A 22,864-nucleotide genomic window follows, 5' to 3' on the forward strand; every position below is an offset into this window, starting at 1 on the left:
TGAAAAATGATAAGAGTGTTATGTAGAAAGAGTTTATGAACAAATAAGTTTTATGTCTCCTTTTTTAGCTCAGTACTACAAAACGCCCTCCCACCTTGAGTTAAATCCTAAAACGAACACCCTGTCGTATGTTTGGTAGGGTTTGAAATGATGGGGATGTCATTTTATACTCCCCAGTTCTAGCTAAACCATTTTCGGCACGTGTTTGAATCAATGGCGCGCGATTGGTTTGATGCCCATTATGCGCGTTCAGGTCATTCGTAATATTACATTATACATCCTTACTGCGCATGATTTCACACCTGACCACTGCGCGCAATAAGAAAATTTTGGGTGGCTTTTTCTTTCTCCTCGGTGCTCATCAGAGAAGTGACTTGTCACTTTCTTCAAACGAGCAGATTGATCAACCTTTTTTTTTCTCTCCCTTTGAGTTGGGCAATAAGTTTCAATACGTGAAATAAATATAAACTAATTCTCCGTGCGCAAAAAGGAACTCAATTTTTGGAAACACGAATGTAGTCAGATTTGGTAACTATAAGTTTCAAGATATTTTAGTAATTATTTGGTACGTATACTAGGTAATGCTGCTCCTAAACGAAAACTGGGGCCAGTCTTTTTTATTTCAAAATTTATATTCCTACAAGGTAAACAACCAATGGGTAAAGTTTGACAAACATCTCAGTACAGGTTCTTTTTCAGAGGGCTAGCACTAGGATCACACTCCAGGCGCCTCGAAAGTAGAAAATTCATATAGGCTTAAATGCGTTTTATTCGGATCACAAATGGTCACATGGTGCTTTCTTTTTTTAACAAAACGTGCTTTTTAGAAGTCCACCGGAAAAAATTTCACAGAGATGATCAAGAGGGAGTTTATGGGAAAATGTTATCCTGATTGTATAGCGAAGTGTGCGAAGTGTCGATTAGTTTCTCATCGGGTGGCTTGGTTTTGAGTCAGCGTGTATTCATCGAGTTATGAAGCGAGCAGGTAGTTTCGGGAGCACAAAAGATGAGAAAAGGTTGCTTGAGGCGCAGCCAAGAACGACTTAATCTTCTTGAGTACTCTCGAAACTTTCTAAGTGCTTTATATCTCGATGAACTCACAACCACACATAAACCAAGCCTTTAATAATGTTATATACGGACTAGTTTAAGTGTTTTGTAGAGAGGAATTCAGTCTGCTATACTTCCTGCTTACCTACAGTTCATCAGCATACAGAATGGGAATATGTAGCTCGCCAGTTCAATTAAGCATGTCTTGGATACGACCCTATTACGCAAAATAAATATTTCGCTTGTATTACATGATGATTGAAATAGCTGTATGACCTTGTAAAGGCGTGCAAGACACGCTGACTTAATTTCAATTTATAATATTTGGACATGGGTTGATGCTACTCTGGTTTGCAAATTTAATGAATGTAACCGAAGAAGTTACAATTCATAGACCCAACGTTTTGACACTCCTGTCTAGTGCCTTCATCAGGGGTGATCTAAACGCTGCAACAAGAGGTCCTTTTATATGATCACTAATAAGCGGCCTTTTTTCTTTCGTGACAGGATCCTTAGGTTTGGCGAAAATATGCCCCAAAGTCTGAAAAGGTTTTTGAGCAACTTTAACGTTGTGGCTATTCAAAATTCTCTTGATGGGTTCCGTAACACCCTGTATGTAAGGAATAACAGCAAAACCAGTCGCTGGTTCCCTTTCATCAAGAGCGTTACCATTTGTAACTGGTTTTTGGCAGTTACGGAGAAAAGTTTTTGTATAGCCATTTGCCTTTAGGACATTGGTAACATATTTCCTCTCCTCAGCCCTCGAATCGAGTGAAGGTGGTAGACAGTCAGCCCTCCTAAGTAAAGTTTTGGCTACAGACTTTTTATGGATAGATAGATAGATAGATAGATAGATAGATAGATAGATAGATAGATAGATAGACTGTTTATTCACAAATACATCGCAGTCATTAGACTGAATTGCGTATTTCACAGAGAAATATATAAATAGGCAAATGTTAAGACTAATCACAAACATATGTAAATGATATAAAAATATAAGTATCTAATGGGATTAAAATATGTATAGTTACTAGCTAAGTACTACGCGTTGTTTGTTGCTAGGCATCTTTGGACATTGCATACACAAAGGACTGTCTAAAGCGGTCTGTGCGCGAGCGTGGTAGATTATATGTTCTCTGTTGTCGCAGGCAGTAGCTTTGTTCATTTCTTGGAGGCAGTAAGTTGTGTAGTTTATGCCCCGAGTTGTTGGCGATTGAATCAGAGTCGTTTACATAGTTCATTGCGTCTCTCTTTTAGCGTTGGCAGGCCTAGTCTGTCCAAGCAGTCCTGATATGACATATCTGGGAGAATTATGGAAAGAACTCTTTTCTGTATTCTCTCTATATCTTCACTGAGGTAAGCGGGAAGCGCGTGATGGAAGAGGGGAGCGCAATATTCTAGAACAGATCTGATTGTTGTACAGTAGAAATTAACAATGTCATTACAAGGTACACGAGCCCTTTTCAGGAGAACAATGAAATATATCCGTTTGTTTGCCTTCTTAATGCAATCTACGACGTGATTGTTCCATTTGAGATCGATGACGGGAAGGGCTTTGCTATCTACTACAAGTGGAGAAAAGTTATGAGGATTTTCTTTAAAGTCAATAATTAACTCTTTGCACTTGTCAGCGTTGAGTTGCATCAGCTGGGATTGGGACCAGGTGTCCACCGCAGTAACAACGCGTTGCACGTCACCCAGGGAGCCACGGGGTATGGTTTGAGAGATGGTAGTATCATCTACGTACTTCCACGTTGGGGCGTCAACTTTGAGATCGTTTATCATGAGCAGAAAGAGCCATGGTCCGAGTTTGGTTCCCTGTGGGACCCCGGCCGGGACTGGGCCCCACTCAGAGAAACAGTCTGCCGACAGTTTTACCCGTTGTTGCCGGTTTATCAGGATGTCGGTCACCCAAGCTTTGATGTTGCGTGGCATGTCAAGACCATTGATCTTGGCAACGAGGATCGTATGATCAATGAGATCAAATGCCTTTCGATAGTCAAATAGCACGACCCTGACGGCTGCCCCTGTCCCATCAGTAGCCTGTGACCAGTGGTGAAACATCGAGATCAGGGCGAATGAGGTGGAGGATTCGGGGATGCCGCCATACTGATCATAGTCGATCTTCTTGAGTACTGCGGGACCAACATGAGTGGCTACAACGAAGTCTTCCGCGAGTTCCGAGATGGTGGGGGTCAGGGAAATGGGCCGCAGATGCTTACTTAGGTCTTCAACAGGCTTCTGTTTGGGTAGCGGTACAACGTCAGCTAGCTTCCACGGCGAGGGAAGCTTTTGCTCTTTATAGCTGGAGTTGAGTATAGCCGTAACGGGTTCAACAAGGACCTCTGCATACTCTCGCAGGAGCCAATTAGGAACACAGTCAGGTCCGGCTGCTTTACGCTGGTTTAATTGCTTTAAAGCAGCCAAGACCGCAGACTCGGATACAGACAACACATAGGGTTCATCCTCGTGGGCTGCGATTGGCATTAATGGCTGAAAGTTTTCCATTGGAGCAAGAAAGGCTGAGTTAATTTTGTTGGCTATTTCAAGTTCGCTCAAATCGCCATCCAAATGTAAGCTGGAAAAAAAGACTCTGATCTGGAGCAGGGGACCATTCCTGCGACCCGTTTGACAGCGTTCCACCACTGAGAGGGCTTGGTGGACTTGAGATGGTCAACTTTGCTAGCAAAGTACTTGCCACGAAGAGATTTCCGCTCGCGGTTGACGATGTTGCGGTAGCGGCTGAAGGCGTCCTTATCTCCCTTGTTGAACGCTTGCTGGCGCAGTTTGATAAGGTTTTTAAACTCTGCGGTGATCCATGGCGCATCATTAACGTGTGTCTTGAAGTGCTTAACCGGCATGATGTGATCCATACCAATCTGAATTATGTCAACGAACATGCTTCACCTAGCCTCGCAGGCATCTCCATTAACTGGAGACCAGTCAATCGACGAGAGATAGCGTCCGAGTTCCAACTTTCTACTTGGTCGTGTGTCTCACCTTGCCGTGGTTCTCATACTGCAACCGTTGCCCTTGGGTCTCGCTTTGGGTCTCACTAAGACAACATTGTAGTCAGACATGCCAAAAGGGGGAAAGGTTTGCACAGCGTTTGAGTCGTAGAGCTGTGGAAGGTTAGTAAGCACTAAGTCCAAGATTTGGTCACCCCTTGTGGGCTTATCTACTAGTTGCTTCAGCTTGAATTGGGTGGTCAAACGGCGAGTATTTAGGCGGTTGAAATCGCTGCACAACACGAAACCGCAACCGGGGTACTCTCCTTCCAAAGAAGTGAGGGACGCAGACAGATAGTTCACAAGTGCTGCATCTCTGATGCTGTTGTTGAAGTGTGGATGGTATATGACACCCGCGACGATACAGGGAACTCCGCGTGGAAGTCGGCTGGGTCGTAGCCACGCCCACAGTGCTACACACAGCCCTGCCTCGATGTCAGGGTCCGACAGTTTTTCTAGGTGCTTGAATTTGATAGAATTCTCGATGTAGAGGCCAACACCGCCGTGATGGTCTGTGGTGCGGTCACGATGGATAAATGAGTAGCCTGGGATCTGCAGCAGTGAGTCACAGATTGTCTCTCTTAACCACGTCTCGGTAAAGAACCCTAAATTAGGTTTTAGATCCAGGACAACAGAACGAACCTCGTCAACCTTGGGTGCTAGTGACATGGTGTTAGCGAGTAGTGCACTAAGGCCAAACACTGAGTTTTCTTTCCCCTGATTCGATGGAATTGTAGGGGTAAAACGTGAAAGGTTTCGCCCGCGCACGCCCGGGGGGCGCTGGGGACCAGAAGGCCGGTCCCGCAGGCGATTTCGAGCCTTGATCACCGGAATGGAACCGTTGTTTATTCCAACACGCTGTAAGGTATCAATCTGAATAATTAATGTGGAAGACGGAGCGGTATGTAAATTACTCTCGCCATTGAGGTTTACCTTTTCGCCAGGGAAGTCGGCTAGAAAACTGCCATAGCTGGACAAGGGCTGTCCCATGGAAGATTCCAGCACCGTACCGGGTCTCGGTAGGACTTGTCTCCTCCTGTTACCACCACGAAGGCCACGACGCGTAGGCTTAACTCTAGATAGACCAAGGGAGGTCAAGCGTTGCCATAAGTCTGGTGCAAGACGGTTGTTAGTTTGGATTGAGGAGGATAAAGACCTTAGGAAGGAGCTCGTATAGATGGCTGCCATACTGGAGAACACTTCTCATCCAACAGGGTTATTTTGCGTAGAAATAATGAGTAAAATCCAAGATTTTCCGGAGATCAGTATTAACACGTGCTGCCAGGCGGGCGCTCGTGACACCTTCCCGTGGCAAAAGAAAGAACAACGAACCGACGCTATTTATTCTATTCCTTGCAATGACTGTGACAATGAATACATCGGACAGACCAAACGTCAGTTTGGTACACGGTTAAAAGAGCACCAAAAAGCGGTTTTCCTTTGCAAAAAGGAAAATTCAGCTTTATCGGAGCATACATGCCTAACTAACCATACAATTGGGTGGGATAATTCTAAAATTATTACCACTAATCTGCGTTACCACCAGCGCCTTTGTTTTGAGGCTTGGCATACTAACTCCGCCCACGCTCCTTAAATATATTTTATAATATTTGGTTAGGGTTAGACTTCAATGTAGACCTTCAGGATAAAATAGCGGGAAAGGTTGTGCAGTTGTATACGCTGTTTAGATCGCTGTATCAACTTTGCAAAGTCATTATTGCCCATGAACGAAGGCGAACGCGTTATTTTATTTCATTTAACTAATGTTATTAGTGAAAGTCAGTTAGTTTTCTCTCCAATTGTAGTATTTTGGAAATAATTACAGTAATTATCGACCCTCATATGATATGATAAAAGCCAAGGAACTCACTTTACTCAAAAGGGTTTGTTCTTCGCTTTTCAAGAGTATTTCTATTAAGCAAACCACAGGCTTCCCGATCGTGAAGGTTTTATTTTGGATTACTTTTGACTTTTTGTTCGATGCTCGCCTCTTCGAAACAACACTGTAAAGGTCATTCTTGATGGTCTGTTGCACCACGTACACCAACACAGTTCCGGCAAACATCACTAAAAGTGACCGGAAAGCAATCAGAAGAGTTAAAGAGACTGTAAGGTGCAAATAACTGTATTTGATTTAGAAGATTGAAAGAAACTACCGAGTTCCTCGATTTGGAGGCCCCTGACTTTCTGACAGACCTTTACTTCTGAGCCATCTTCTCACGAAAGTGAACTTTTCACCTTCAAACATCCCTCTATTAATTATAAAACAGGTGTATTCCGCTACAGACTTGACACTTTCGGTTCAAATTCCTCACCCCGGGCCCACACAACAGATAAGGATCACAATGGGCCAGCGACACGTGGTCAAGTGACATTTTCAAAACGAACTTTCTTTTACTAATTAGAAGACGTATTGGTGTAGAATGATCTAAAAGTATTCATTAGAAGTCGAAATCAGGTACAGACCAGATCAAACCCCTTACGACAAGGAATAAGAAGAGGCACGTCCGAAGTAAAGACCGAATTTTCTTAGGAGATGACGTGATGTTGTTTAACAATATTTACCTATTCTTCATAACATCGAGGCTAGGGAAATATCCAGAAAGATGGCGTACTTCCTCCCTTTTACTAGCGACTAAATACAGGAATGGTTCCGACCTGTGATTGGATGATAAAGACAGTAAAAGTTAATAAGTTATATCTTAACTCCTTGCTCGTGAGTATTGTTAACCGCGTGTCTCGAAGCGAAACAATGAAATATCAATGTGTAAACAGCGATGTCTCAAACAAGAAATGGCTACTTACATAACGAAGAGAAGGCAGAGTCTATCTTGTTCAGCGAGGTCGTTCAGCGAGGTCGTTCAGCGAGGTCGTTCAGCGATATTCCGGCGATGAAAAAGTCATCCGCTGCCAAGCTCCGCTGACAAAACTCATTTAGTCAGTTTAGGCGGACGACCAGAGACTGGGGCTTTTCCTGTATTTCACCGCTGACAGGAATGGCTCCAACTCAAGCGTATATTTATTTTTATTCGTTCTGGCTGAATAATTTATACACCGAGATAAAAATAGAAAGAGCAATTTACTAGGTTCTTCTTATGTTGAACTCTACAATGTTTGCAAATGAAGCCCTCTTTTATTACTACAGGACCGTGTAGTTTCCAAGTTTTAAAATAATGCAGCAACTGCATGTCACGTTTGGAAAATCACGCAATGTTGCGTGACGCTGCGACCAATGTTTTTAATTTACAGTATGCTCTGCTGGAGAAATATGGTTTAGCCGCAGTCGAGGGAGTTTTTTTCGTGGAAAACTGATTTTCTAGGTAATTGTTCGCATGAAGGACAAATCCATTCATCGGGCTCTTCAACTGTTTTTGCACAACACTTAAAGGAAGGAAGTTGCGGATTAATTCCACCAGACCTAAAAAAGGGAAAAAAACAAATTAAACAAAAAAAAAAAACGTCTTACCAGTCAAACCAGTGGCAGTAGCTCTCGCACTGAATCATATCGAAGTACCTTGACTGTTTGCAGCGATGGCACAACCAATCTTCGAACAGTTTTCGGCTATAACAAGAAAGAGTACATTTATTTTATAAAACTTGTTCTAAAATTAGTGAAGGCTGTTCATCACATGACGCTGTGCTGGAACACATATATATCGTTTGCTATTTTATCACACTACTGTTTTAGACAAGGTATTTATGCCACTTAAATTTAAGAAAGAATAAGTACAACATAAACCACATTTTCTGTAAAGTACACGAGCCATCCTAACCTCATTTGCAAACTGCTTTCCAGGCATCATCTGTGAAAAACCTCTTCAGTTTTTCAAATTTTAAATTTTCACCTAAAAAGGTGGCTCTCAAAAAATATTTCTCACCTTGCCTAAAGAAGAAAAAAAGATTTTCAAAAGAAATTTTCAAATTTTCACAACTTTATTCCTGCTCGTAGGTCCAGCCAAGCCCTTACGGTCATTGGCCCACGCAACAGCTGCAAACTATGGCTTATAAATATAGGCGTTTGGTATTAACTTGTAAAACTCCCTGAAGAAGTTTACGACAGTTAGACTAAACGCGTCAGAGAATAAAGAAGTTTTACAACTACTGTTCGCACAGTGCTGCTCACTATTTTAGTTTTTAATTTTTTAATTTTTTTTTTAATCGTTTAAAACATTATTAAAAATTATTTTTAAAAAATTAATACACGTTAAAGTCGGAGCTATCCCCGTCAACGGTGAAATACAAGAATGGCTCCAGACTCTGGTCGTCCTCCTGAACTGACTGAATGAGTTTAGTCAGCGGAGCTAGTCAGCAGATGACTTTTTCATCGCAGCAATATCGCTGAACGACCTCGCTAAACAAGAAAGGCTGCCTTCCCTCGCTACGTTAGTAACCATTTCTTGTTTGACACATCGGTGTTTTCACTCGCATTGATATTTCACTGTTCCGCTTCGAGACACGCGGTTAACGATACTCACGAGCAAAGAGTTAAGATACAACTTATAAACTTTTACTATTTTTATCATCCAATCATAGGTCGGAGCCACTCCCGTATTTAGTCGCTAGTCTCCCTTTTCATTAAGATCAATACCTGGTTTGTTTACAGTAAAGGTGAAATCGTCATTCCTGTATCCTCGGCACGAAATGGAAGAATCCAGTATTAAGTATATTCTTCTGCGTGATCAGGTCGGACACGATGTTGAACATAACATGTTTACGCTCGGCTTTACGGCGAAGTCTACTCCAGCGCCAGTTTTGCGAGGCGAGTTATTAGAGGGTGTTCGAAAGGCTAACCAGCCTATAGACTCTACTAAAGTAGCTGTTGTTGGAATTGAACGTAAATCACTACGTCTTGAATGTCCTGTGGACGATATCAGTCGATTATCTAGGGAAGAAACCAACTTGCTTTTAGCAATTACTTCATATGAAGCAAGATATCAAACGTATATGGAGAGGAAACGTCTTGCATTTGGCCGACAATTGTCACTCGGAAGTGATGTTTTCGTTGAAGTGGAAGGAATCTCAAAAGTTTTACCTGGTATTGTTCGGTACATAGGTGTATTACCGCACAGTCCAGGAACTTGGTTTGGAGCTGAACTCATCGTAAGTACTTGAACACCAGCTAAGTCGCGTTGTTGGCTGTAACAATTTACGTGTAAATTTCGTTCTAACACCAACATAACAAAAGTATTATGTTACATCGAGTTAAGCTTGCTTTTACATCTCGTGAGTATCTCAATGTCTTTAATGTCTACCTTCCTAGGTTACTCTTAGACTGAAGGGGTGATTTAAATGATTCATTCAGTGGTATGTAATGATAAAACTTGCCCTTTAAACAGTCATGTGCAAGGTGTCATCTCTATTTAAGAAGAATGTCATGTTTTCTCTTAAGATTTTATAATCCTGTTTTCTTGATAGTATGGTATACGTGCATGTTGTACACTAGATGCCGAATAGTCGGTATGGGATAAAAGTCTTCATTGATTATGATGGCAACCATGGTGATGATAATGATAATGCTCTATCACTGAGCCACTGAGAACTCGCTCACCATAGAGTCTCTGTGGCTCATGGTAGTTAAAGGGTGAAAGATAGGAAAATGCAAATCAACCTCTGAGCTGTCTTTTACTCAATGTGATAAAAAAAGACTTAAAAAGGGGGGGAGGGGGTCATAGGCATCCTACTCAGACTTAGTAAAGTTGACTTCAACTCTTAGAATCTTGTCTTCAGTGTCTACCTTCCTAGAAGAATCTTAGACTGAAGGGAAGATTTAAATGCTTTATTGACACTATTTCGGTTTTGTTTTTGTCGTAGGCTCATAAGTTTTGATGGGCTTGGGTATAGTTTTGAAAATTTACCTCCCTTGATTGAACAGTATGGACAAAATCATGTGACATAGACTTCCTTTCCAGGATTTATAACTTAACAGTAAACAATGTTGTTGATTCCTTTTTGTGTGCTTTTCATAAAGAACAAAAACGATTCAAAAGAAAATTCTTATTGTGTTAAGTTTTGCCAATTAGCATGGAAACTGTCACTCTTCTTTCTAGTGAATTTTGAAGCTGTTTTCCATCTTTTTTCACTAAGATAGCTAAGAAGTTTACAATTCAGAAAAATGACAGAGAGCCATTGTTCATCCTCTTGACCTTTCATTTGTGAGCATTTAGGGAGATTCTGTTAGTCAAAGCTAAGAAAGTAATACTCAACATGGCATCATCTCCACGGTTGCCATCATAATCAATGAAAAATTTTATCCCATACCGACTATTCGGCATCTAGTGTACAACATGCACGTACAGTACCGCTCGCGTTACGTTAACTGCGCAGACGAATTTCATACGCTCAGACGCAGGGTAGTCAGACTCGTACATACGATTTTTTTGCGCGCATGGTCATGGTCATGTGCCTTTGTTATTCAGTGCTACAAGTTTCCTTTGTATTACATTGTTGAGTGAAACAAAGAACTTTAAGGTTTGAAAGAGCAGCGAGTAGACAACAGAAAATTTTTAGAATGAAAAAAGCTATTATGTTACACTCACGCATATTGCGTCGCTTCGCGAATTTATTGAATAGCGAGCAGTAGCAGTAGACTTGCTTGATTTGAGTTGTTGATGAATCAGCTGGGAAGGAAAATTTCACTTACTCAAGGCATCGAAACACGTGTTTCATTGAGCAAGTGACGAAACAAATACTCTCTAATATGCTTCCCAATTTATTCATTGCAATCAGCGCTCCCTAAGATGTTTACGTCGCGGAATGTAAACAATCTGGTGTTTGCATCCCAGGTGATGATTTCTTCGAAACTTCGAACGTACCTCGATCGCCTTCGATGGAGATCAGAAGGAAAATAAACTGTCTAAGATTGTGAATGATGTTCTGTGTCATTCATTTGCAATCGGTGCCCGCTTCAGTGTTTACGCATAGGAATGTAAACAGTTTCATTTCGCATCGCTCTTGACGATTTGTTTGATTACGGAGCTCATTATATTACAACGATGAAAGGTCAAGATTTAGTATATCGCAATGTCAAAGACGAAAATTCACCTAAAAACCGAATAGGCTTCAACAGACTACCGTTCAGTATCATATTATGTAAGCGTCTCTTAGTAATGTTAAGATGTTTCAAAACAGACTCTAAAATCTGTCATCAACCCATGGTATTGATGTTTTTCCTATATTGCACGCGCCGGTGAGTCTTAAACAAACTTGAACTACATGTATCCTGCTGCAAAATTTTCCGTTCCCATCTTTCGAGCAATTTGGTGAACATCGATCAATGATTTAACAAATATCGAAACAAAAAGCAAATCCGGTTTCTCTTAAAAATTTGCATACGCGTCAGAGCAAGACGTGGTCGTGACAGGTAATCATGCTGTAACACAACACTATTAAAATAAGCGAGTAGAACTTATCAGTTTTTTAATAAATGGCGAGTTTTCGAGAAGAGCGTGTTCACCGATGACAAAAGCTATGAAATGAGCATTCGGGCGTGGGTTTGCACTTAGAACGCGACAACTGGTTACAAACGGGCGCCTTAGATGATTCTACCGTATTACAGTACACTGAGACTAAATCTATTTTGAACAAATTCCCAGGCTGTTGCGACGGATGTATCTATCTACGAGGTGAGAAATTGCTATTTTGATAAATGAATTCCGTAGGAAAATGATAAATCATATATATATTCCGATTACGAAGTCGCATTGGTAACAGCATATTGGGAAGGTCGGTTCGAAGGGCGATTGTAACGAACAATTTTGCTTGTCGTTGGTAGCCGTGTAGTATTTTAGTGCTACTATATTGTGCCCTATTCTTTAAAACAATAAACCGCCAACAATAGAAAAACAAAAGTACTACCTCGTGCATACTAATGAGGCCGATATTTCAAGGTCGTGCGCGCACGTGCGATTTTTTGACGCGCACGATTTTTTTTATTCGCATGCGATTTTGGCGCGTTTAATTCGCGTTTTTCGGTTAACGTCTTCGTGAGCGGTACTGGATACCATACCATCAAGAAAGCAGAATTATAAAATCTTAGCAGAAAACGTGACATTCTCCTTAAATAGAGATGACACCTTGCACATCACTGTTGAAGGGCAAGTTTTACCATTACATACCACTGAATGAATCATTTAAATCTCCCCTTCAGTCTAAGAGTCTCCAAGGAAGGTAGACATTAAAGACTAAGGAAAATTCATGATTTTGTTTACTTTCAACACCCTTAATTAATACAGCAAACTATAAAAATAGTTTCATCTGCGACAACCTTTTCACTTTCATGAGGTGACATTTGTGACCTGCTTTAGAAAAACACACAACCACAGGTTTTAGATTTCAAACAGAATTCAGTTTGCTTGCAGATTCTCAGTAATTCAAAGTAGCAATTCAAACTGGTATATCTTCTTAAGCAGCTTAAGTGTCTGTTGAAACAGCTCCAACAGTTGTTTGAGCTGTCTTGGCACCTATTCAGTAAAAACCTCCTCTTGTTGTAAGGAGGGGGTGACCTACAATTGCAAACAATTTGCATCTACTAAAAAACAACTTTCATCTCAGTTTGAACAACAATTTCTCTAAGTTTCAAAATGACAAGTGTTTTGATTGAAACGGGTGAATGTTGAATTTTAAGGCATAGACAATTTTCTCCATCAAACCCAAGTATCTTATTATCACTGCACCATGAAGTTTTGTATATTGATTAGCAGCAAGGAGCAGCTACATGTAGTTAAAAGTAAATTCTTAGATTCACAGTGGTAAGATCTAGTGGAAATAAACTGACTATCATTTAGAAACAACATCTCAAGAATTCAATAACCTAATTCTTTCCCACAACTTGGATTTATAGATTTTTCTACTTCGTAAATGTCATGAAATCTCTAGAAAAGTTCAGAAACGATATGTAATTGTAAAGCTTGACCTTCAAACAGTCATGCAGAAGGTGTCATCTCTATTTAAGAATATTTCCTGTTTACTGTTAAGATTTTGTAATCCTTCTTAGTACATGTATATCTTACACTGGATGTTGAACAGTGGGTATAGGATAAAATTTTCATTGATTATGATGGCAACCATGGTAATGAGAATGATGAAAGTTACAATGATGGTTAATTATGACAATAATCTTCAATGTTAATGATTATGATCTGTGGTTAAACATATCTAGAATCATCCAGGGTCAGGAACATGCGATGGAACATATAGAAAGAAGCGATACTTTACCTGTGAGCCAGACTCTGCGGTTTTTGTTGGACTGGACAAATTGAGGCCTAGAAGAGATGGAGATGACTTGAAATCCTCAAAAATTGCAAAGGAAGACGAAAATATTCAGGCTAAACCTAAGTCAGGTCTTAAGGATACAATATTGTCATTTTGGAAGGCAAAGTGTGAGCAAAGGTCATTTGAGGAAGTTGGTGGAGTGCTTAAGACTGGTGACAGAGTTGTGACATTTATTAATGATAGTCCAGCCAGAGGAACTGTGCGATATGTTGGTGAGGAGAAGGATTCCACTGGAAATGTTGACATAATTGTAGGATTAGAACTGGTAAGTTCATTAACATGCTTGTTTAACCAACTGTGACTGAGCCTTGAAGTGTTTTACAGCTATCAGTGGAGATTAAACTAAATGATTATGTTTCGTTTTTCCTTCGCACGTGAAAATGGGTCTATCGTTTCTGCAAAGAAGAAATAAAAGAAAGAAAAGAAATGATTGTTAGGTGTAGCCTGAGTTTAGGAAAAGCCTAGATGTCTGATCTGTTTTCCTACCTTAGTGTGAAAATGAGAATTTAGTTAACTGTGAAATTGTGGTGGTCACTTTTTTTTGTTTATAAGAAAAGAGAAGTGGATTTGAAGGACTAGTAAGGAAACATTTCAGAAGGATAACTTATTCCAGTATTAACAGGAGTGAATTGCGCTTGTTATTACAGTATTAATTGAGGTTCAATGTTTTGTTTGGTTTTATCTGAGTTCGAAAAAGATCGAACGAAGACACGATTTAAACTTGAGGACTTTCTGCCAAACTAATTACCAAGTCAAAAGTTTTTATTGAACATGCATTAGCACAATTGTGTTTTGATCATCCCGGGTTAGACCGGTCGCTGCGGTGCACCACCCTCCCCAGCCTCGTCCAAATGATAGTCGAGTGACGGTAGCTGTTCATAGATGCAGCCATGAATCCAGGAGTTGTTAAAAAATTTGACATACCCTATTAAGGGATCGATTTTTACCTGTCAAATGATGTGGAATTTAACCAAGTTGGGCCAGCCTTTTGTTAAACATTGGCATGCTAAGCATGTAAAGTTTTTTTTTCGGATGAGTAGGTTGAAAAGAGACACTGAGTAACTGACGTTTGTATTTTTGCAAAAGAAAAAGAGCATTTACTTTCAAAAGACTCCAAGGAAAAATATCGTTCATAAAATATTTGAAATAAACCTTGAAACACGTATATTATGGTCTATATTGCTGCTGGTATCTAAATAATTGTTCGCAAAAATAAGCTACATTGGTGCCACGCCTTGCGTAGTCTCCTCCACATCCGATGTTTGGTCTCGCACGCAACATGCTCTCTCCCCCATCCGCTCGTGCAACGATGAACAGAGTTGATAAAGAAGCAAAATTTTTCATTTTACATTCTGAAGGCATAATTTAGAAAGAAACTGACTGAGACGTAGCTGGTTTTTCTTCGAATATATTTCAAGCGTTACTTCTTTAAAATTAGGTCCGGTTTTGTTTTGTTTTGTTGTTTCAGATCTTTTATGTGAACCTACTGAAACTAAAAGTGTATATACAGGCTGGGAGATAGAGCTTAAACTGGTTGTAAGAAAATACCTACACTGTAAACTTTTAATTGGCAATGTGGTGTTTTAAAAGTTGTTGTGTCCGTCTGTCACATTTTTATTTAGGATGAAGGATTGGGATCTGGCAGTGGTAAAAGATCTGGCTCTCAAAAGTTTGTTTGTAAGAGAGATTATGCATTATTTGTACCATTTAAAACTGTCATACTAGAGAAGGACTTTGGTGGTTATCCTGAAAAAGCTGCAAGAAAAAAAGCCTGGGGAAAGCGGGAGCAAATTCATGAAGATGAAATGTATGCAAGATCAATGAGCTGTGTCAATGCACCATCAGGTAGACAAATGATTTGATATCTCAGTTGTTTTATAAATTTTTTATTCACTTAATCAAGCACACCATGCATAATGAAGCAGAAAATCATAATCTGTGAACTGATGTCTCTTTCACCCAATTCCCTTAAAACATTTAAATGTTGAAAAATTGTTCGTCCAGTTCAAAAAAGTGTTTGAAATTGAAACATTCAATTTTTGCCTAGGACATTTTGAAATACTGAAGCTTAATTCGTATGATGATGTGGTGTCCCAAAGTGTATTTTTTTCTGAAATTTTAGGTCTTTTGCAGGTAGAATTATTAGCATGAATGGTTTGTGACAGATTGATATACAAGTAATCTAGTGTTAACAACTGGGTTGAAAACGTAAATTCACGTAATCTGTTAACTGATGTCTCTTTCACCCAATTCCCTTAAAACATTTAAATGTTGAGAAATTGTTCGTCCAGTTCAAAAAAGTGTTGCCTAGGACATTTTGAAATACTGAAGCTTAATTCGTATGATGATGTGATGTCCCAGAGTGTATTTTTTCTGAAATTTTAGGTGTTTTGCTGGTAGAATTATTAGCATGAATGGTTTGTGACAGATTGATATGCAAGTAATTTAGTGTTAATAACTGGGTTGAAAACGTAAATTAGCCACCGTAAAGAGTAAAAAAGCAGACGTCACCATATTCCCACCAATTGCGTAGCTCCACTCTTCTAAAGTTGATTGTTTGCATGCCTTTTTTCTTTCCGAGGAGATCATTGATTTATGTGGGGACGTGTAAGGTACAAATTTTTTACAAAAACCTTTAATTCGTGAGTTCGTGTAGACTTCCGTAATAAGTTGTCATACACCTTCTGTTCCATCCCTTTTTGCGCAACCTTGGTTTTTTTAATTATAAAGTCTCAAAAATATCCAGGTCTTAACAATGAATCGTGCTAAGATTTTAAAGACGAGCATGGGAATTTGTTTTCCTCTTTTCTTTTATACGCTCTCTTTAACGCTATTAAATGAAAAATGAACATTTAAAGAAGAAAGGCAAGCAAATGCTCATGTTAATTCAGTCGCCATGTTTAATCTTTAAAAAAGCATGCAGTTTATGGATTCACACTAGGTCACAACACTCTGGCGACTACGCTTACAATTGTGGTTGCGATTACGACGATCGCGTCACTGGTGTGAACAAGCCTTTCTAACACTAAGAACTTAATTCCTGAGTTATGTTATGGCAAGTTTCTGTGCGATTGACAATTTCAAGTCTGGCAGAGGCAGAATTCTTATTATGAAAAGTTAAAAAAGTTTTGTCAAATTATTTGTGAAATTTGAACAGCATTTAACTCTTTAACTCCCATGAGTGACCAAGACAGAATTTCTCCTTAAAGTATCAATACAAATCAACCATATAAGTGATGAGAATATAAGAATACTATCAATTTGGGGAAGATTAGTTGATCCAATACTAAATTCTCTAACATCATAAGAGAACTAACATCATAAGAATTGCATGGTTGACAGTAAGGAGAACTACAAATTGTATCTGGGAGTTAAAGGGTCAAGCTTAACTATATAGTTGTGACAAATTTGAGTAAGAGTCTAAAATGGCTTGAAGCAAAACGTTAAAATCACACAGTATTTTACTCTATTGTTTCCTTTTCTTGAGATACATACAATGAATGTGCCAAAAATCTAAGACGAACTAATTCATTGAATTCTTCTGGAGTAGAAGCAATCATAATCTGTGAACGGATTCCTCTTTCGCTCAATTCCCATAAGCTTAGCTTAAAGCATTTACATGTTGAGAATTTGTTCTTCCAGTTTAAAAAAGAAGGCTATTCAATCGGAGCAGAGTAATTTTCGCTCTGTAATGTAGAAATTGTTCGATCAGACATTATTTCCTGTCACGACGATGGAAACTTTAGGGAAAACGGAGCAAATTCATGAGAGTGAATTCATTAAAAGATCAGTGTGTTGTAAAAGATGCAGTTGCTAGACTCTTTCAACCTTTTTGGGAAAATATCCCCTTGAAAGGAAATGGTGAAACAGAGAATTAACTCTGAAGTGTAAATTAAAGTGCTATTTTAAACCCATGAATAACCCATTGGGCGTTAGCCCTAATAAAGGGAAACAGGGAACCACACGAGGCAAAGAAAAAATCTTTTGACCTCGGTGGGAATCGAACCCACGACCTCCGGATTAGATCTACCGTTACTCTGCCGACTGAGCTACGAGGTCGCACAGAGAAAGTCAGGGACGATTTAGGATGGTGAATCGCGGCGAAGAGAAAGTAAGGGTACATATGAATGTTGTGCCGCGTAGCACTGGGAACACAAATGGTGAAACAGAGAATTAACTCTGAAGTGTAAATTAAAGTGCTATTTTAAACCCATGAATAACCCATTGGGCGTTAGCCCTAATAAAGGGAAACAGGGAACCACACGAGGCAAAGAAAAGAAAAGAAAAAGAAAAGACCGGAGGTCGTGGGTTCGATTCCCACCGAGGTCAAAAGATTTTTTCTTTGCCTCGTGTGGTTCCCTGTTTCCCTTTATTAGGGCTAACGCCCAATGGGTTATTCATGGGTTTAAAATAGCACTTTAATTTACACTTCAGAGTTAATTCTCTGTTTCACCATTTGTGTTCCCAGTGCTACGCGGCACAACATTCATATGTCCCCTTGAAAGGAGTCTGGCAGTATGTACCAACTTGTAGGCACACCCTGTGTTGTGTGTGGGTTCTCTGCATTTAGAGGTTTCCCATTTTGTCATTTATGTTTCATTCCCTTAAAGGAAAGCAACGACAATCACGAGACATGGGAGGTCAGCTGCGGAGCTTACAAGAGAAACCGAGAGAAAGTGACGAAGAAGAAAATAGTTCGCTCGAACGATTGAGAGAGATGGAGCAGCAGGTGACTCAATTACAAGCACAACTGGAAGAGAAGCATGATCAGTTTGTAAACTCTGAAGCACGAGTGAGAAAGATGGAAGAAGAGCTGACAAACGCTCAAGGACAATTACAAGGGAAGCATGATCAGTTAGTGGCCTCGAAGACAGAAGTCCGCGAGTTACAGGAACAAGTGACAAACTTACGAAGACAGTTACAAAATAGAGAGGCAACACAGCAACTGACCAATATCCAAGAGCAACTACAGGGAAAAGACGAAGAAATTGCTGGTTTACGAAATCAAGTGACTGAACTCAAAACGAGTCTCTCAACAGCTCAAAAATTAGCGTTAAGAGCACGTCAACCGCAGGAGTCACCTGATTGGATCATTTCACGCGATCAAATTCAGGTGACAGATAAATGCCTTGGAAAGGGAGGCTGGGGAATTGTTGTGGAAGGAAAGTTTTGCGGCTGTCCCGTAGCTGTGAAAAAAATCCATGACTTGATTCTTTCCAATCACAACCGCAGTTTGTTTGTGCGAGAAATGAATATAGCTTCAAGATGTCGTCACCCATGTTTGTTGCAGTTCATTGGGGCTGCAAATGACGAAGGAAGTCCTTTATTCATCACAGAGCTGATGGAAACAAGTTTACGAGCACTGTTAGAGCGACCGCTTTCCGCTACTGAATTGTTCGTTATTTCCCTGGACGTGGCTCGAGCATTAAACTATCTTCACCAGAAGCAACCATCTCCCATCATTCACCGGGACATCAGCAGTGCAAATGTGTTGCTATGGCGACAAGGTGACCAATGGCGAGCCAAGGTTTCAGATTATGGCACAGCCAATTTCATGCGACATACCATGACAGTTGCACCTGGAGCATCAATTTACAGTGCACCTGAAGCAGTCACTAAAAACCAAACCGTTAAGGTATGTTTGATTTAATATATTTTTTTTCTCCACAATGACCCTTTGTCAATGGTGCGTATCCTCAAATTTTATTCACTTAACGCAAGGTTGCGGTCATTATCACATCGACATCGACATTATCAATACCACCGAGTTGATTGGCGATATTGTGGTTAATATCATTGAATTTACTGTAAGTTGTTTTCGATATTCAGGTTGATGTATACAGTTTTGGTGTTCTTCTTTGTGAGATGTCGATCCAGGAAATGCCAGATCCTGAAAAGCGTGAACAGCAAATTGCACTTGTAACAAACCGTGTGATTCGAGCTCTCATCCGGGGATGCTTGCAAACAGAGCCTGGGGAGAGACCGTGCATGGAGGAAATAATCGATGAACTTAAACAGCCAGCGTAAGACAGTTTTTGATACTATTGGTTGTGTACATTTAGATATAAAGCGTTAAGGTATTTCATCCGAAATAATTTGTTCGATAAGTTAATTAGTTAGTCTTCAGACACGGTCAGTATTATTTTATTATGATGATTTACAGGAGTCGTTAATGATAAAATGCAACTAAAAATGAGGATAGCTTTTATCGATAATTTGGAACTGTATCAGCAAAATGTAAGAAAAGAAAAAGAAAAAAAAAAGCTAAAGTTTGAATCGTTAGAGAAATTTAGAAAGAAGTACTATTAGTTGGAATTTCCCTAGTCCACGAAGCAATTCAAAAATAGCAGTCGTCATGATGTGTTTTGTTAAAAAGCCTTAAATTGTGAAAATAGTCCATTTGGATGTGCTCTGCGCCCTTTGACATTCCGCATGCCTATAATGGTACACACAAGACGTTGATGTGATCACCAGAGCGCACAGGATAATTGGCCTTAGCACGTAAACCGAAATTCGGTACATAGGGCAATTTCACATCGGCTGTTTTGAGCTACGAGACCATATGCATAAGGTGAAAAAGAGAAAGATAATCAGGTTCACCGTGATACGATTTTTTTTGTGAACATAGATGAAAGAGAAATACTTTATAAACGGAACGGAACATTTTCTTTCTATTGTTTGAAGTTTAGACGTGGTAAACATAGATTTATATTGAGTAGAGGGGGTAAGTTTCTAAAAAACCCGTGGTGCTGCGTCGGTGGAGGAGTATAACAGGGTAATTTAGTATTATCGACCGAGCTGATAACGTGAATTGGCCACTGTAAAGTGTTCAAAAGCTGACGTTTCGAGCGTTAGCCCTTCGTATATCGCTCTGACGAAGGCTAACGCTCGAAACATCCGCTTTGAAACTCTTTACGGTTGATAATACGAAAATGCTCTATAGATTTATATTGGTATGCTTTGTAACTTTTTTTGTAGGCTATACAAAAAGACAAACTAACTCAATCAAAAACTAAAACAAGAACAAAAAAACTTAACTACAAAACCGTTTGGTGGAGCTATAATGGTAGGAGTGCTTGTAGAATAACAGATCGGATAGTTAACTGATTACTTATGTTTCTTACTGGAAATCAGGTTTTTGAGCTGCAAATAGGTCTAAAATACGGCTTAAAATTGTTGCCTTTTTTGCAATGAATTAGCAATTTTCTGCAAAGAAGTACCTCTCTTTTGCATCATGTTACCAGAAAACTGCATATCTCCCAGCCAATTAGATTGAAGAAAGTTTGTCATTTATTTCACTTATTAACTGAAGCATGAAAGAAGGCAGTGCTTTTCTTTTATTCAAGCCAAAAGAGGGTGTTAAGATAAAATGTGGAAGTAACTCGATTCAAACACAAAAGATTTGGTAACGACACTGTAGAAACCCATTAACTCGGAATGTGAAGGGAAATGATGAACACTTCAAGAAAAATCTTTGCAAATGTCAATGGGAACGGAAGGCGAATGTGCGTGTTATGCATGAGAACAGGTTACTATTTAACAACTATTTATCGAAGTGGAAGTGGATAGTGGTGAATATTTACCGAACCGCGATGAGGCGAGGTAAATATCCACCGCTAGCCACTGACATTGAGGGAATAGTTGTTTTTACCATATACTAAAACTGTGAGATAATATAGCCCAAAAAGATGATTTCAACTCGCTTATTCCTGCAGCAATTAAAATATTTTCTAGTGCAATCCCGCGCGAGTTGCTCGGCAGTGAAAAGCAAAGGATGTTCGAAGTTTGAACGGCCAATCAGAGCGTGCTTTAACACTATCCACTGTTTTAGTATTTACTAAATTTTGTTATGAGTGGAATTTGTTCGTGTGAGATGATTAAGCTGAGCGCATGCCTAAAAAATTATCTCGATCACCAAAGTTGTGAAATTTTATGGGACATGATTACCATACGCTATCTTTAGCTTTGTTGTGAGGATAGCTGACCTGTGAGCACAAAAAACTGAAGATCCGCATTTAATGTTGTTAAATATTTATATTGACTAAGGTATTGCGCAGTATCACTGCTAATACGGTATTGCTGTAGTAACAAAAGCAATAAGTTTTGTATCGTGATCCAACCATTGAGTATAACGCAAACTAGGAAAAGGAAAAAAGAGATAGATTTAGACCTACCAAAATTTCAATCTACGTCGTCTCGTATTTTTTCAGCGGTTGCTTGAAATCCGTCGCATTTTCATCAAGTGCCGTAAGCGAGCCAACAGAAACATCGTTGCAGAATACACGGAGATTCCGAGGTTCCGAAACCTACCCGTTATTGATTGAGGGCCAAACTTTGAAAGGCTGTAAAAGTGATACGACTATACCGCCTTGAAAGGTGTCTCTCTTGTGAGTAAAACTATGGAAGGATCGCGATACCTTTCACTAGTGCTTATTAACAATAGTTTGTAGTAAGCAGCGCATGTTATTATAGTCATTTGTTTTAAAGAGTCACTTTTCGTGGCAGAAGTTAATCAAACGTATCTGAAGTAGACTTCATTCCCGATTGCGGAACGAGTCAATAAAGTGATTGATAAGAAACAAGTAGAGGCTCGCATTAAGTCGCAGATAAAATGTAACTAACAATTCTGTTGTTTTATTAATCGAGTACCGTTATCTAGAACTTTTGGATTTTGGATAGAGATTCAGCAAGTAGATAGCGTGATCAGACCTTCGAACAGCTGTGGTCTGATCTCTCTTCCCTGCACCCCTTCCTAGTGGGCGTAGGCTTTCTTAAGGTGAAATCATTGTCTTGGAGAGGTCCTTGGCGATCTTGAATCCAAGCTCCGGTTAACTGTAATTGTGATTGTAAAGGATGGGCGTAAAGGAAGGAGAGTGCTGTTAAGAGGCTGTCAATTTGACAAATAAATGGTATATTTTCTATGAAGTTATTCGAAGTGTTTGACGGTATTCGTGGGAGTGGAACTTTCATAACAGTTTTTATCACTCAAACATTCAAAAGAGTATTTCGTGCCCAGAACGGACCCTGATGGGTCTGCCCGTGGCAACTTGCACACAATATTCTCTGAATTGTCTCCCACTCAAATGCACTCGAGATCCCGACTTTCTAAAGGGCAGGGCAAGTTGGTCCTTTTCTCGGCCATTTCACCCAAAATTGGCTGCGAAGCCGACTACAAGGAAGCCAGGTCTTTCATCATAGCTTTAAAGTTCCTCTACCACTTTCCCGATCTGACCGGCGTATCTTCAATTATCACTGTCGGCTATTTGACGTCGCCGTACATTTTCGTTTTACACCACTCCTGGAAAAATAGGTTAATCCTTTTACGAAGTCGTCAATCGTCTATGCTGGACACTCGGCGAATAAAGTGAAGTTACAAAGAGAATGATATACGGCGCCTTAACCCTCCCACCAAGAACAGTGCTTCGTTGACGTTCTAAGCAAGTTGAAAGTTGCATTAATTATCCCTACCACTCAACATCGCAGCTGTCAATCGTCTGCGCATGTACACTTTTATTTCTTTCTACAGATTTCTT

The 22,864-nt window shown here is 39.8% G+C and overlaps 1 protein-coding gene, 1 long non-coding RNA gene and 1 pseudogene across 2 annotated transcripts; 1 reads left to right on the top strand and 2 right to left on the bottom strand.

Annotated features, from left to right (window-relative positions):
* Nucleotides 1-1,903: 1,903 nt before the first annotated feature.
* LOC149048166 (uncharacterized) lies at nt 1,904-3,163 on the bottom strand (annotated as a pseudogene).
* A 2,627-nt stretch (nt 3,164-5,790) lies between these two features.
* On the bottom strand, nt 5,791-6,720 carry LOC149048167 (uncharacterized). The gene is made up of 2 exons (XR_016185259.1): nt 6,627-6,720; nt 5,791-6,128 (listed from the first exon to the last, which is right to left on the bottom strand). It is a non-coding gene; the product is annotated as an uncharacterized LOC149048167 (long non-coding RNA).
* A 1,982-nt stretch (nt 6,721-8,702) lies between these two features.
* On the top strand, nt 8,703-22,256 carry LOC149048168 (uncharacterized). The gene is made up of 6 exons (XM_089201673.1): nt 8,703-9,161; nt 13,219-13,596; nt 14,954-15,176; nt 17,942-18,966; nt 19,161-19,354; nt 21,542-22,256. The coding sequence occupies exons 1-6, from the start codon at nt 8,703-8,705 to the stop codon at nt 21,702-21,704; spliced, it is 2,442 nt and encodes an 813-aa protein (XP_089057799.1). The 3' UTR covers nt 21,705-22,256.
* Nucleotides 22,257-22,864: the final 608 nt, after the last annotated feature.

This window comes from Pocillopora damicornis, chromosome 3 (assembly GCF_964200805.1).
Source record: "Pocillopora damicornis chromosome 3, jaPocDami1.2, whole genome shotgun sequence".
Lineage (NCBI taxonomy): Eukaryota > Metazoa > Cnidaria > Anthozoa > Scleractinia > Pocilloporidae > Pocillopora > Pocillopora damicornis.

Excerpts from the sequence above, each read along its gene's own strand:
- LOC149048168 (XM_089201673.1), top strand. The coding sequence starts at position 8,703 with ATGGAAGAATCCAGTATTAAGTATATTCTTCTGCGTGATCAGGTCGGA. Across the intron at positions 15,177-17,941 it reads CTGTGTCAATGCACCATCAG|GAAAGCAACGACAATCACGA; the intron begins GTAGACAAATGA and ends ATTCCCTTAAAG. Across the intron at positions 18,967-19,160 it reads CTAAAAACCAAACCGTTAAG|GTTGATGTATACAGTTTTGG; the intron begins GTATGTTTGATT and ends TTCGATATTCAG.